Source organism: Dendrobium catenatum, unplaced genomic scaffold, assembly GCF_001605985.2.
Source record: "Dendrobium catenatum unplaced genomic scaffold, ASM160598v2 fragScaff_scaffold_847, whole genome shotgun sequence".
Classification (NCBI taxonomy): domain Eukaryota; kingdom Viridiplantae; phylum Streptophyta; class Magnoliopsida; order Asparagales; family Orchidaceae; genus Dendrobium; species Dendrobium catenatum.
In genome coordinates this window covers 4,942,325-4,956,014 of record NW_021319309.1, presented here as the reverse complement: position 1 = coordinate 4,956,014, position 13,690 = coordinate 4,942,325, and the positions used below count along the sequence as shown (strand labels likewise).

The following is a 13,690-nucleotide window of genomic DNA, read 5'->3' as shown; positions in this document are numbered from 1 at the left end:
GTTTTCCTGAAATATTAGTACACACAAGAGCAAAAACAAGTTTTCCAAAAAATGTTAAAAGATACAACACATAAAACAATAATATTTGGAATCATCAAAACTATACAAGTTGCAAGAATGTAAAACATGCAAATAGCAACTTTCCTAACAAAATCTAGTTTATCTAATTTTAAAAGATAATAAAAAAAATTAGCTAAATAGAAATATAATAGTTTGATATGATCCATAATTTAGTGAGGATATTATATATAATTAATGAATATTTATGAGTCATACAATAAATAATAGATAATTTATATTAGTCAAACATTATCTAAAAATAATTTTTATTAGGACATCATAAAATATTTAAATAAAATAAAATTTTCAAAATTTATTTAAACTATTCTTCAACTTTATTTTTTATAACTATTTTTAAGCATTTTTAAGAAATTTTTGTATGAAAATCTGCTTCAGAAAACAATAAAAAATTACCCCAAACAAATCCTTCTTCGTCCTAATCCACCATCTCTAGAAGTCATCATCCAACGACAATCCTCCCAATCCTCCTAGGTATTTAAATAAATAAATAAATAATAAAAAATTTCCTAGACAAATTAAACCCTTTACCTTGTACGCAGTGCGTTGACAAGCTTCTCAAAGACTGTTAGCATCATGCAGAAAGCTTCAGCCAGCTCTTCTGGAATTGTATTTATAGAATAGTTTTGCTTATAAAATGTCAAAGCTTATGAGTTACGGCATACCTAACTAATATAAGGCTTGACTTTGACTTCTTATGTATTAATTGCTTCTTCGAGGAAAAAAATTATTCTGTGCAGAATTGGACGGCGCTGTTCAAAGATCAATCAAAATGCGCCACATCATTTTTTTTGCTTGGTATCAGTTCTCAATACCACTCGATACGAATAATATGATGCGCTTTGATTGATCTCTAAATCGTCCTGTATCCGCATAGAATAATTTCTCATTACTAAGATCTATTTATTTTCTAAAGCTTGTCAAGCAATATTGGCAACATATGTAGAGGAAACTATTGCAAAAATATTCTTATTGAGGGTGTTAAGAAGTCATGTCAAGGTCGGGTCATTATTGACTTTATATTAGGATTTTTTAATTAATTAATTGTGCTCACAAGCTCGCTTACTATAATAAAAGAGAAAGAAGAAACTATTTAAAATAAGGAAGGGAAATAAAATTTTAAATATTTTTAGCAATTTTATATTGAATTTATTTGATTTTCATAATTTTTAAGTGTATTTAATATTATTTTTTTTTTTTATTGAGTGCGCACACAAGTTGATGTGCTGAGTTGGGGTTGGCTTGGTCAAGCTTGATTTGTTAGCTCATTGAGCTCGGCTCATGAGCCATTTATCAGCTCGAGCTTGTGCTGACTCTTGATTATAGTTGATTATGGGTGTTAATAAATGGCTCGACCTGCTAAACTGAACCCAACCGATTAGAAAATTCTTGTTTTGAGTTGACCAGTTTAATAAATGGCTCGAGCTCGGGTTGGGTTTTTCAATACAATTATTAAATGGTATGGGTTTGGGTTCAAGTTGAACTAAAACTTATTTTTGACCTGAAAAATAACTCGTTTAATATTTTTTCTTAATTTTTTAATGTGGGTATAATCTTCAAACATCCTAAAATTAAAGTTAATAAGTTATTAAAAAAAATTAACCAAAATGAGTTAATGTGTCAAGCTTAGGCCATTCAGTTTGTTAGCGGATTAGGTTCGGGGTCTTTACACTAGTTTATTAAACTGGTCATGTTTTGATTGATTGGTTTCATGTTAGGTTAATTTTGGATTGGACATGAACTCGGTCGGTCAATTCATTTTGACACTCCTAAATTGACTCTATCTCACCTCTATTTTTTTTATACATTTTAAAGTAGAGAAAATTTGAATTAGTATATTATAATCTAAATTTAGTTGAACATATTTTTATCCCTCCTTCACTATATTGAAAATGCAAGAAATATTGAATTGAAAAAAAAAAAAGAAGATAAATTCTAAAATCACCAAGGGATGGAACCCTTAATAAAAAATGAGGAAAAAACTATCAGCTCGTCTTGCAGTATCGTGACACCATGTTTGGAATGTTGTGGCGCTCCACTTTCTGTCTACAATCTGCATGATAGAGCCCTAGCACTATAGTTTGAAGCGCCGCAGTGCTCCAGTCTCTATTTGTCTCCAAGCAAATTAAACGACATCGCAACGTTAGGGTACACAGCGTCACAACGTTGTACAACTGTATATATAAAAAAAAATAAACCCAAGCTGGGGAGGGCTCCTGGCCTGCAACCCCCCAACAAGCTCGACCAATAAAATTGACGTTCAAAACAATAATACAACGTAATTGATCGAGACAATCAGATTGCACACAAAATTAATAGAATTTGCATAACACAAAGCTGAACCGAAACAATGACAACAGTAACAGCTCACCTGCACATCATGTCCTTTCAAAAACTGAATAACAAACACTTGCTTATATATACTAATGTAGGTAGGTGGTTTTTTTTTTTTTTTTTTTTTTTTTTTTTTTTTTTTTTTTTGGTTGAAAAACCTGTTTTTTTTTTTTTTTTTTTTTTTTTTTTTTTTTGAAATTTTGGGGCTAAAAGCCCATCTATCTATTAAGAACATAAAACAACATTACAAGTAAGAACTGTAAATGTAAAAGAAGAAAAAGCCCAACATAAGTAAAACAAGTAACTTATGCGGAAATAAAAAAATCACAACTATACCACCCAATATCTACAAAAAGATTTGTGTAGTACCAAAACATGGTAATCGAGGCAAAATCATTGAGGACTCAGGCTGCTGACCAACTGAATACACGATTGATGAAAAAGAGAAGCCTCCAAAAAATCCCCTGGTTGCCGAAGAACGACCATCCTATGGGAGAAAGGTCCAGCAGTACTCATCATTGTCCCCATAAATACTCTCAGGGCCCGAAGCAGCTTTCCTGGCACCCAAAAAGGTAACCAGGGATGAAATCCGATAGATCCAGTAGTCATAAAAATGCCTGCACCAAACGCCAAAGAGTAGCAGTTTCCAGCAATATCCCCAATCACATTAATAAGAATATATCTCACAGAACAGCCTAAAACCATATAACCCCAAAAATACCACCAGCAGCCCCCAATCAAAGCAGCTCCATTAAGGCATAACCGTTTTTCCATTTCAGCAATTTAGATAACACAACACCTTTTATTTGTGGCTTAAGGTAGTAGACGAAGAAGAAACATTGCCAAATTTCCTATCATTCCTTTCTCTCCAAAGATGATAAATAGTACAGCAAATGATTAGGTAGTAAAAATGCTTTAAAGCGCTAAACTGATGGTTAAGGCATTCAAAAGCTTGCAAAATATTAGGCCTAAAAAGTTGTTGTGCCATACTAGGTATGAGATTTGAGATTACTAAAAAAGAGTAATCACACTCAAAAAAAAGGTGCGAGATGTTCTCAATGTGATTGTGGCAGAGGGAGCAAGCATTAGGAACCGTAATCCCTCTAGAAATTAGAACATCTGCAGTTTTTAAACCTCCCCTTAATGCTATCCAACTAAATGAAGAAAATCTCAGACAATGATGTTTATGCCAGATGAAATGATCCCAGTTACACAGCGGCTCACTCCTATAAAGAAATTTATAATAAATGTTATGGGCATTACTTTTTTCCCCCTCCCAAGTAAGACAAGCAGCATTATGACCAGCATTCCCCCCATCAATTGCAGGAAGCAGACAACAAAGGAGGCAGATTCCAACCATTATCATTCATAATAACAGACAACCGAGCATTAGCAGGGAATAGAGTGAGCAACGCACCCAAACCAGCAGAGTCCTGAAGAAGAGCACGGTTGCACCAATGGTCCCAATATAAGGCTATGTGGCCTTTACTAGAAGGATTGAAAATGAATTTCTCCTTAGCTTTATGGGCAATAAAACAAATATTCTTCCATAATTTGGTTGACTTGACAGTGAGGGGTTTCCAAGGAGAAACATACTTATGAAAAACCCAAGAAGCAAGTGGACTGCTGAAGTTGTACAATCTCTTAATAAGAGAATAATTAAAACTAAATTGCAAAGAGTGTATAGACTGTAACCCAAGACCCCCATTAGCCTTAGGATTACAAGTATCTTTCCAAGAAATAAGATGCAATTTAGAAGCCCTAATGTCCCCAAAGTAAAGAAATTTGGGGCACAATTTCTCGATTTGCTTAGCTATGGTTTTAGGTATTATCGAACCTCGTATCCAATAGGCAATGGTATTCCAAATAGTGAACCGAAGAAATTGCAGCCGACCAGCAAATGAAAGAGCCTTAGCTTTCCAACCAGATAACTTTTGAGTGACAGACTCCATCAATTTAGAGAAGTCAGAAACTTTTGGATTGTAAGTAAAAATTGGAATCCCAAGGTAGGCTATAGTAGTGGAAGTACAGGGAATCTGAAGAATTGTGCTGATCTCATTTGGATTATGACAGTATTTGGAGAGAAAGAGAGTACTTTTCTGATAATTAACCTCAAGCCCAGAAGCCATGGAAAACCTATCAATCACACGGCATAAAACTTGACAATTAGGAGCATATACTTTACCAAAAAAAAGGAGGTCGTCATCATACATCAAATGAGATAACCTAATACCCTCCACCATATGAGCTACAAAGGCATTATCATTATCCAAAATGCAAGAAAAATAATCCATCACAATGCAAAAAAGATAGGGGCTTAACGGGCACCCCTGCCTCAAGCCAGCCGTAGAGGGAAAAAAACCGTGAATGGCTCCATCAATGCACACAGAAAACCAAACGTCATTAATACAAGCATTAATCCACTTGATGAAAGAGGGAGGGAACCCCTTTTGGTGCATCCTAGCAAGCAGAAAATCCCTTGATACGCAATCAAAAGCTTTTTTAATATCTAATTTGGCACATAACATCTTAAATTGAGGGGTGTTTCTTGAATGAAAAAGAATCTCATTGGAAAGAATAACATTGTCCGTGGATACCTGATTTTGAATAAAACCAGATTGGTTTTCTTTAATAATAAGAGGCATGATAGGTTTCATCCTTAGATCCAGAATTTTTGCAATGATTTTGTAGACCGTATTGCACAAAGAAATAGGCCTGAAATCAGAAATCTCTTCAGCATGGTTTGATTTAGGGATCAAAGTGATGGCAGTAGCCTTAGCAGATTTAGGAATGTAGGCATTATGATAAAAATACTTCACAGCTTTGCAAATCATAAGCCTAGTAACAATCCAAGATGATTTGAAGAAATCAAAATTAAAGCCATTCGGACCAGGAGTAGAATTGGAAGCACCAGCAAAAATAGCCTTCTTAATTTCTGCATCAGTAAAAGGAGTAGTGAGAAATAAAATATAATTAGGAGGAATGATTTTACTCATCGGGAAGTGAAGGATGTCAAAGGACTGCCTCCTAAGAGGATTGTAAATCCTTTGAAAGTGAGAGATAGTATTCTTGATAACATAAGCATAAGAGAGATCAGAATTTGACATAGCAAGTGAAATGGCAGCACTCCTATAGTTCCTCCTAAGATGAATCTTAGAATATAGGAATTTAAGATCATCTTCTCCTTTAGAAAGCCATTTAGTTTTTTCCCTTTGAGAAACCCAAGAATACCAGGTGGAAGAAGCCTCAGCTAATTGCACATTTATAATTTTAAGAGATCTGGAAATGCTCTCAAAATCACAGTCCTGATTCAACAAACTAAGACATTCCCCTTGATCCCTATAAAGAGAGTCAAGATGGGAAGCAACAGGTTTAGAGGAAGCCCAGGATTCCTTCTTAATATCAGTTTTTAATTGCTTAAGCATGGCACATAATGCCGCAAATGGTTGACCTCTAGGCTTCACAGAAACATTAGCCAACAGCAAATACCAAAAGTATTTAGATTTTAACCAAAAATTCTTAAAAAGGAAACGGTGCTGGGAGTCAACCTGATTACCCAGGAGGAGCACAATGGGACTGTGATCGGATCCAGAGGGGGATTTAATAACATAATGAGACTTTGGATAAGCAGCCAACCAGTCCACATTAATAAGCATCCAGTCTAACTTAATATGAATTGGATTCACCGACCTTTGGTTGAATCAGGTATAAGAATACCCCACAGAAGCTAAATCAAACAAATTGGCATAAAAAATTAGGGAATTAAAATCAAACAGTTTGATTTTTGGTGAAGGCACATTCCCCCCCCCCCCCAATTTTTCAGATGGATACTGACAGCAGTTGAAGTCTCCCATAATAATCCAAGGTGTCCCCGAACTGGGACAAATGCTTTTAATCTCATCCCAAAGAACCTTCCTTTCCTCATTATTCGAAGCATATACCACAACAAGCAGAAATGGTGCATTGTTCCCATAGCAAACCATACCAGCAATCAATTGATTAGAAATAAACAGAGGATTAAAGACAATCCTACCAGAATCCCACTTCACCCAAATCCTGCCAGGATTGGCACAATGGAAGTTATGGCAGCTGTCTTCAAAATCGAACACCCGGTGAGAATTGAAGAAGAAAGGGTCAGTCAAAGTAGAAAGTTGAATTCTATTTTCAAGAATACAGAGCATATCCAACCGCAAAGAATGAACCAAATTTTTGCAATTGAACACTTTATCAGAGGAAGAGAATCCTCTAATGTTCCACGCGCCAATAGAAGGGCTGGTCATTTGGACTTTGATTTCGGTGTGGGGGCGCTTCTTTGCTCCTTTACCCCTGGTGGATTTGGGTAAAGGGTTAGATGTAGTTTTGGAAGTGGATTGAATATTTGTAACATCTGCAACCTTGGGAGAATCAAGGGTAGAGTTGTCTACCCCCTCTAAATTACCTTGCTCTTCACAATTTTGTAGAGTATCAAATTGATTTTTTGTGGGAATGAGAGGGTTATTTAATGAATTGGTAGACTTCTGCTCCAGGTTACCAATACATTCATCAGTTGGGGAATTGAGATTAGGAATGGTGATGTTGGAAGGATAAACAGGGAGAGTAAGAGCCGGGATGGACATAGGGGCAATGATCCCAGAGGTGGAGGCAGCCGCATTCCCAGTAACAATTTCCTGCGAATTTCGGAGTTCATTAATCTGGGCGGTAGGAATGGTAACTTGGGATGGATAATACCTAGCGAGGAAGTGGCCAGAACATTAGTGGATGCAGTGGAGGTTATGATTTTCTTTGGAACAACCCCTAAGGTACGGGTCTGGGATGATGGACCCTGGGAGGGATGCTTCCTCCGATGATTCCGGGAGGTGCTGCGACCCCGAGGTGGCTGGGTTACTTGTTGTGGAGGTTGGGGGTTGGAAGGGCAATAAGAGGAAGTATGAGCCATTGATTTACAAGTATCACATGGATTGGGTTTCCATTCATACTGGATTTTAAGATGATAAACAACATCTTCAATGGAAATGGGCACCATTTCAGGAAATTCAGAAGTGGTGGCAACTTGAATACACACCCTGGCATACGTCAACCTAGTTTTCGCAACAGTAAGCACATCCACAGATAACGGGGTACCAATTTTAGAGGCTATTTTAGATATACCTTCAGAGTTCCAACAAACCAGAGGTAAATCAATTATCCTGACCCAAATCGGAATCGTGGAGAAATTTTCACGAGTAGGTTGGAAGTCCTTTGACCATTTTTGAAAAACGAAAGGTTTTCCATGGAAGAACCAAGCTCCCTTGCTCCAAACCATTTCATAGTCTTCAGCATTAGAAAAATTAAAAAGGAAAAAACCATCGCTTAAGGCTATAAGCTGTAAGGTACCTTTGAGCTTCCAAATCCTCTTAGCAGTAGAAAGCAAAGCTTCATAGTAAGGTCGCTTACCAACTGAGTAACCAACCAGCGATAACTTCCATTCTGAAGCAGCAGCCGCAGTGTACTCTTTGTTGAAGGGAACAATCACCTCCGGAGTCTCGATGAGGGAGACAGGAAGTGAATCCAAGACCGGTTCAGGAGAGGCAGCAATAGAAGACCAGAGACGCTCAAGCGTCGAGGAAATAGGAGTTTTAGTGTTAAAGAGAGGATTTAGTGGAGGGAACGATAGTGAGGAAAGAGAGTCCATGAGAGGACAGGCTAACCAGCCTCCCGGCGAAGGCCGGAGGGACTGTGACGAAAGGCAAGAACAGAGGAAGAAGAACAAGGCGGCTAGAGCACCACCTTATCGCCAGCATGGGTTTGCACCACAGGTCTCTTAAGTAGGTGGGTTTTTAATACAATACACTGAATACAGTGATAGTTTATCCAGTTTTTTGTTATATTGTATGATGTGTTTTGTTAAAAAAAGCTACACTTTGTTTTATGGGAGAAATTATTGTGTACGCAATCCGTATGAGAGAAATTATTGTGTACGCAATCCGAACGTAGAGTAAGGTTCGGATGCTGCGTATTTACTGCTTATTTTACTGTGTATTTTTTGCTTATTTATTATGTATTTAGTGAGTATTATTTATTTGCTGCTTATTTGCCACGAAAAAATTATGTATACAAAATACACAATAAAATAAGCAGTAAATACGCAGCATCCGAATCTTACTCTGCGTTTGGAATGCATACACAATAATTTCTCGTTTTATGGGCTCTATAAGTGCTTATGAGCTCTTGGTGGTGCCATCTTTTTTATCAATCGCTCTTTAGGACTTCAATAAATTTAATGTTGAGAAAATATGAGGTCTCATGTAGATATTATAAGATTTAATATAGAGATTTTTCTTGATCAGTTGATGAAATTAACGTTGATTTATTTTAATTTTGGATAATTAAGATTTATACTAAATTTGATTTTTTAGGATACTTTCGACTAAAGATTAAGATTTATACTACATTTGCTTTGTATTGATGGTAACAAGTTAGATGTATAGATGTGGAATAAATATAAGAGAAGAGAGAGAAGAGGCTCTTTGAGTTATTGGTGATGTGGGAAATATGAGGGGTACCTAGTTTAGAGATTCAGGAAATATTATGTATATGGAATTAAAAATTACTATTTTGGTGGAGTTAAAAAAAAACTAATTTTCTTTTGTTGTGCCAATAAAATTTTGTTTATTATAAGAATAGAAAAGTTTTATTATATTAGATGATAATTTGGCTCTTAATAAAACATAATGGAGAAAAAGAATTAATGTAACTGATCACATGTGGTAAGATAAAGGTTTGATAGTATTGTTATTGTTGTTGTTGTTGTATGAGAGTAGAAGTTTTTTACATGCCTTTTAGTTATATGAAAGTTGTGAACAAATATGTTAAAAAGAATGAAAATATTTCTAAAGGAAAAAGAAAATTGCTGGTATGAATCACAGGTCTACAAAAATTTTGCTTGATTGGCATGATTCATGAGAAAACATTTAAATTGAAAATTTTAAAATTAATTCAGGATTAAATAAATTCCGTTTGCAACAAAATTACAGTCAAACTAAACGTATTAACGAGAATACATCGACACTACAAGTGATCAGATTTGACTCCACATTAAGCACATGAAATATATTTGAAAACTTTTAAATATTATCAAGGGACCAATGATATCCAAATTGACATATTTATAGTCAAATCGAACAACTTGGCGAGACAAATATAAAAAGCCTAATATCAATCGATTCTGACATTGCTAAGACATTCAAATGTTGGATACATGGCCTATGATCAAAGGGATCAATATGAATTGTACAATTGAGTGCTTTAAATTTTGGACAAATTAATCAAAATCTTCATCTCAAAAAATTTATAAATATATTTTCATTCTCTACAGAAAGGAGAGGTTCAATTTTCAACTGGGAGAACGAATGATTCTTGCATTTCTTATTACATTATGTGGGAAAATGAAGTGAAGAAAGATTAAAAAAAATAAGATTTTGAAGGACATATCTAATTAGGTATTAAAATAATATTATTTAATTATATATATATATATATATTAAGATGACAAAATTATTGAATATTTAAAAAGAAATTTTTTGAAGAATAAAATTTGACTTAGGATGTTGAGTAGTTATTATGACTTAACTAGAAATTATCAATGTATTATTTAAACAAAATTCAAATGTTCCTTAATTTTGAAAAATGTTATGACATGAAAAGAAATGCTATGATTATCATGTAACGATATGTTATTTGACTGATAAAAATAAACCCTATAGAAGGACAAATTAATGTACTTGTCCAAATAATCGTTAGACTAACCGTTGGCTTCTTTGATCAATGTATAGGAGATGAATGATGAGTTTGAATAATGCATGATAGCCAACAAAGCCGAACATCGTTCGGAGACCAACCAAAATGTGCCACATCACCGTATTGTTGTATACCACGGCTCAGTACTGTCGGTACCACTAACGTGGCTTCACCTGATTCACCTTCGGACGTAGAGCTACGTCCAGCTCTGCACAGAATAATTTCTCCAATTTCAAACAGTTAATAGCCAATTTCAAATAGTTTCTAATCCATAAAAAATGCATAGCAAATTTCACTAATCATAGACAGGCGAGGTACATTTAATACACAAGAACAGAAGGCATTTCAATAAATAAATAATCTAAATGTGCCTTCAGTGGCATTTAAGGCCTCCAAAAAGTATGGCCGTTCTATAGCCTATCAAACTTTTAGGTCAAGAACTGTGAAGATGTCCAATGTTCCCTGACATCTTCTCTTTATTTTTCCTTTTTTACGTGGATAGAACTTCTATCCTCAAGTGGAATTACATATATTTCAGACCAACAAATGAGCTTAAAACTAATACAATGGCAGAAAATGATAACTTGGAAGCTAGAAACTGGAGATGAAAGTTCCAACATAACCTAAACCCACAATAAAAAATGCAATAGACTGTAGATAGATGTATATGAAGTAGTAATCCTCTCCATAGGTCAGATCATAGCTTGCACATAAGAAGAGAAAGACAGCAAATCCAAGTTCTGCAAAGTAAAACCTGAGAATACAAAGTTTATATGAAATCAATTATATAAATGACAAATGAGGCTTCGTTTGGGACGGTTTTCTTACTAAATTAAAATTTTTGTACTAAAAAATTGCTTTAAGAAGCAGGAAGAAAGCTGTCTCAAACGAAGCATGAAACTATCTGTCTTATAAATCTGGCCTACCTGTGACTGAACTTTGGGGAAGCTTTTTCAATTAAAGTGGCGTCAGGCAAAAGTTTTTCCCTTATTGTACCACCAAGCTTCTCTGTAACAACCCATTCATTTGCACTGTCACCTTCACATAGACCAACGATGGTGGCTTTCACACGATGCATAGCCATAACATTTTCAAAAAGAATCCAAAAGGGTATTACATGTATAGAGCTGCACAAAAGAGGAGAAAAAATATGACGTATTGAGATCCAAAAAAAAAAAGAGTAAAAATAAGGCACTAAGAAAAGAGAAACCATGAATAATCTGTGAAATTTGCAAACCTAAAGTTTCTGATTGCATTGAGAAAGGTAATTGTCGTTGGAATGTAGACTACTGCCCATGCAGGAATGCTAATTTCTGGAATAAAGACAGACGCAGGAATGACAGCACAGTAGAGTGTAAAGGTGACAATATGCGCCACAACCTTCCGCACGAACAAAAAGCTATATAGAAGATAAAGCTTCTTCCATAAAGATACGTCCTGCTAAGACAGAGGACAAGCTCAAATTCCTTGTGGCAATATACAAACAGAGAACGCTTAAACGCAAGAGAAATTATTCTGTGCGGAGACCAACCAGAATGTGCCACATCAACGGTATCGAACACAAAGGTGATGTGGCGTATTCTGATTGGTCTCCGGACGACATTCGAAGTCCGCACAAATTAATTTTTCTAAATGCAGAGGCTTCACCTTTGTCATCCAAATCTCAAAGACTGATTTTCTCAAGAGATTTGCGGCCCCACACGTCCAGCGATGCTGCTGGTGACGATATGCACTAAAAGAACTAGGTAGTTCACTTTTGACCTAATGATCACAAAATTAACAACATTGAGTATTTTGAGCCCACAATGTTACAAACTGATAGAACTTTAGAGAATTATATGAGAGCAAGAAGAAACTCAGATAATCAGTCCTATAAATGTTTTCTCCTCTTAAACAATCGAGGACTTTCAATATTTAATTTGACTTGGCCTAAATCTCTCATTAAATTTACTGACTTCTTGCCAAGACAATAAATTTAATATAAGAGAAGGCTAGAGATGCCAATTTTTCTAGCACCACAATTTTTCATATGCAGCATAAAAATTCAAATATTATGCAGTGAATGCAATAGCAATATGCGAATGGTGCTTCATTGCACCCGCACTCGATTGGATATGAGACATAGCTGCAATCTTCCAATAAAAACCACGTTTAAGCACAATTACATGAGTTAGGTAAACGTATTAAAAAATGACAGACTAATAACCTTCAAAGCAACAAATAAATCCAATACCTTGAGATCACCAACGTACACGAACTTCCAACCTTGCAGACTTGCTCGGACAGCCAAATCCATGTCCTCTACTGTAGTTCGATCATTCCAACCTCCAGCGTCTTTGATGGCTGATATTCGCCAGACCCCTCCAGTACCTGCAAAGACAAAAAGCAATTTTGAAAAGACAATGGTTATCTCTTAAGAAAACTAAGCACATGAGAAATACAGGGAAGATAACTTTAATTGCTTAAGCATTAGGAAAAATGTAGAAGATGAACTAAAGCACAATAGGAATAGTCATCTGTTAGGGAACGATGAACCAAATACAAAGAGAAATAGTAAATCATGATTTGCAAAACACAAACGAACACAAGATTTACGTGGAAAATTCAAATATGGGCAAAATATATCCCGATTTTGATCTTGTAATCATATAATGCGTCAAAGAAGAGGTAGAAAAGACTAAATTGGGATTAGAAGTCGTCTTCTTTGTGAGAGTATTGCAGAGTGAGAAGGAGAACAAAAAATTGAAGGGTGGTGGAATCAGATGCTCAGTAGTTATACTAGAAATAGGGACCATAATAAGCATTGCATATCATATTTAACATCACAAGAGGTGAAAACTCTGCTCATGACTGGATTGCAGCATTTGTAGCCATTGTGAGAGGAAGCATAGCCATTGAAGATACAAAAGATAGATCTATGGGCTAATTTATCGAGGGAATGAGATTATAACCAAGGATTACACTTACAACCAAACCCCTTGAGATGTGAGTATTGGGGTGGTTTAATATAGAGCCATTGATATGGAGAAAAAATATCGGTTCTTTGAAAGGGTAAACGATTAATTAGGAAGACAATAGCTGTGTACTCAGAAAATTTGCACTCCTGCCCTCTCTGTATGAGAGATTTTAACAAAATGTTATGGTTCAAATTTTTGAAAGGCAGATTAAGTTTGAGATAAGAAACTATTTAGAGATTTTGCCCTCATTTTACAAGATTTTAAGATTTGATTTCAAGTTTCCCATAGGCATGAACCCCTATATTTAATTATATCTACTAATAACGAGACCACACTTTTGATTAAGGCTAGTCAATAGATAGACAATAAATACCGAGTGTATACTAGCCACAAATTTAATATAGAATTTGAAATTTACCACCTTGCTCTTAAAGATCTGGTTCCAGGTTTCCCATAAGCACAATCCCTATGGTTAATTACCTCTTCCAATAATGAGAGAACACTTTTAATTAAGACTAGTTGTTTGATAGAAACTAAATACTAAG

At 35.4% G+C, this 13,690-nt stretch overlaps 2 protein-coding genes across 2 annotated transcripts in view; both read right to left on the bottom strand.

Annotated features, from left to right (window-relative positions):
* Window positions 1-3,728: 3,728 nt before the first annotated feature.
* Window positions 3,729-8,083, bottom strand: LOC110107868. The gene is made up of 4 exons (XM_028696873.1): window positions 7,163-8,083; window positions 6,187-7,079; window positions 4,020-6,102; window positions 3,729-3,845 (listed from the first exon to the last, which is right to left on the bottom strand). The coding sequence occupies exons 1-4, from the start codon at window positions 8,081-8,083 to the stop codon at window positions 3,729-3,731; spliced, it is 4,014 nt and encodes a 1,337-aa protein (XP_028552706.1).
* Window positions 8,084-10,432: 2,349 nt separating this feature from the next.
* Window positions 10,433-13,690, bottom strand: part of LOC110107862 (probable glucomannan 4-beta-mannosyltransferase 11) — a 28,013-nt gene continuing 24,755 nt past the window's right edge. Inside the window, exons 5-9 of the mRNA XM_020838292.2 lie at window positions 12,422-12,558; window positions 11,836-11,949; window positions 11,426-11,625; window positions 11,115-11,315; window positions 10,433-10,942 (exon numbers count right to left, since the gene is read on the bottom strand). Of these exons, the coding sequence (XP_020693951.1) occupies window positions 10,780-10,942; window positions 11,115-11,315; window positions 11,426-11,625; window positions 11,836-11,949; window positions 12,422-12,558 (815 nt within the window). The 3' untranslated portion in view covers window positions 10,433-10,779. The remainder of the gene's footprint in view (window positions 10,943-11,114; window positions 11,316-11,425; window positions 11,626-11,835; window positions 11,950-12,421; window positions 12,559-13,690) is intronic.

Excerpts from the sequence above, each read along its gene's own strand:
- LOC110107868 (XM_028696873.1), bottom strand. The coding sequence starts at position 8,083 with ATGGACTCTCTTTCCTCACTATCGTTCCCTCCACTAAATCCTCTCTTT. Across the intron at positions 7,080-7,162 it reads CCTCCACTGCATCCACTAAT|GAAATTGTTACTGGGAATGC; the intron begins GTTCTGGCCACT and ends CGAAATTCGCAG. Across the intron at positions 3,846-4,019 it reads GCAGTCCACTTGCTTCTTGG|GACTCTGCTGGTTTGGGTGC; the intron begins GTTTTTCATAAG and ends GCTCTTCTTCAG.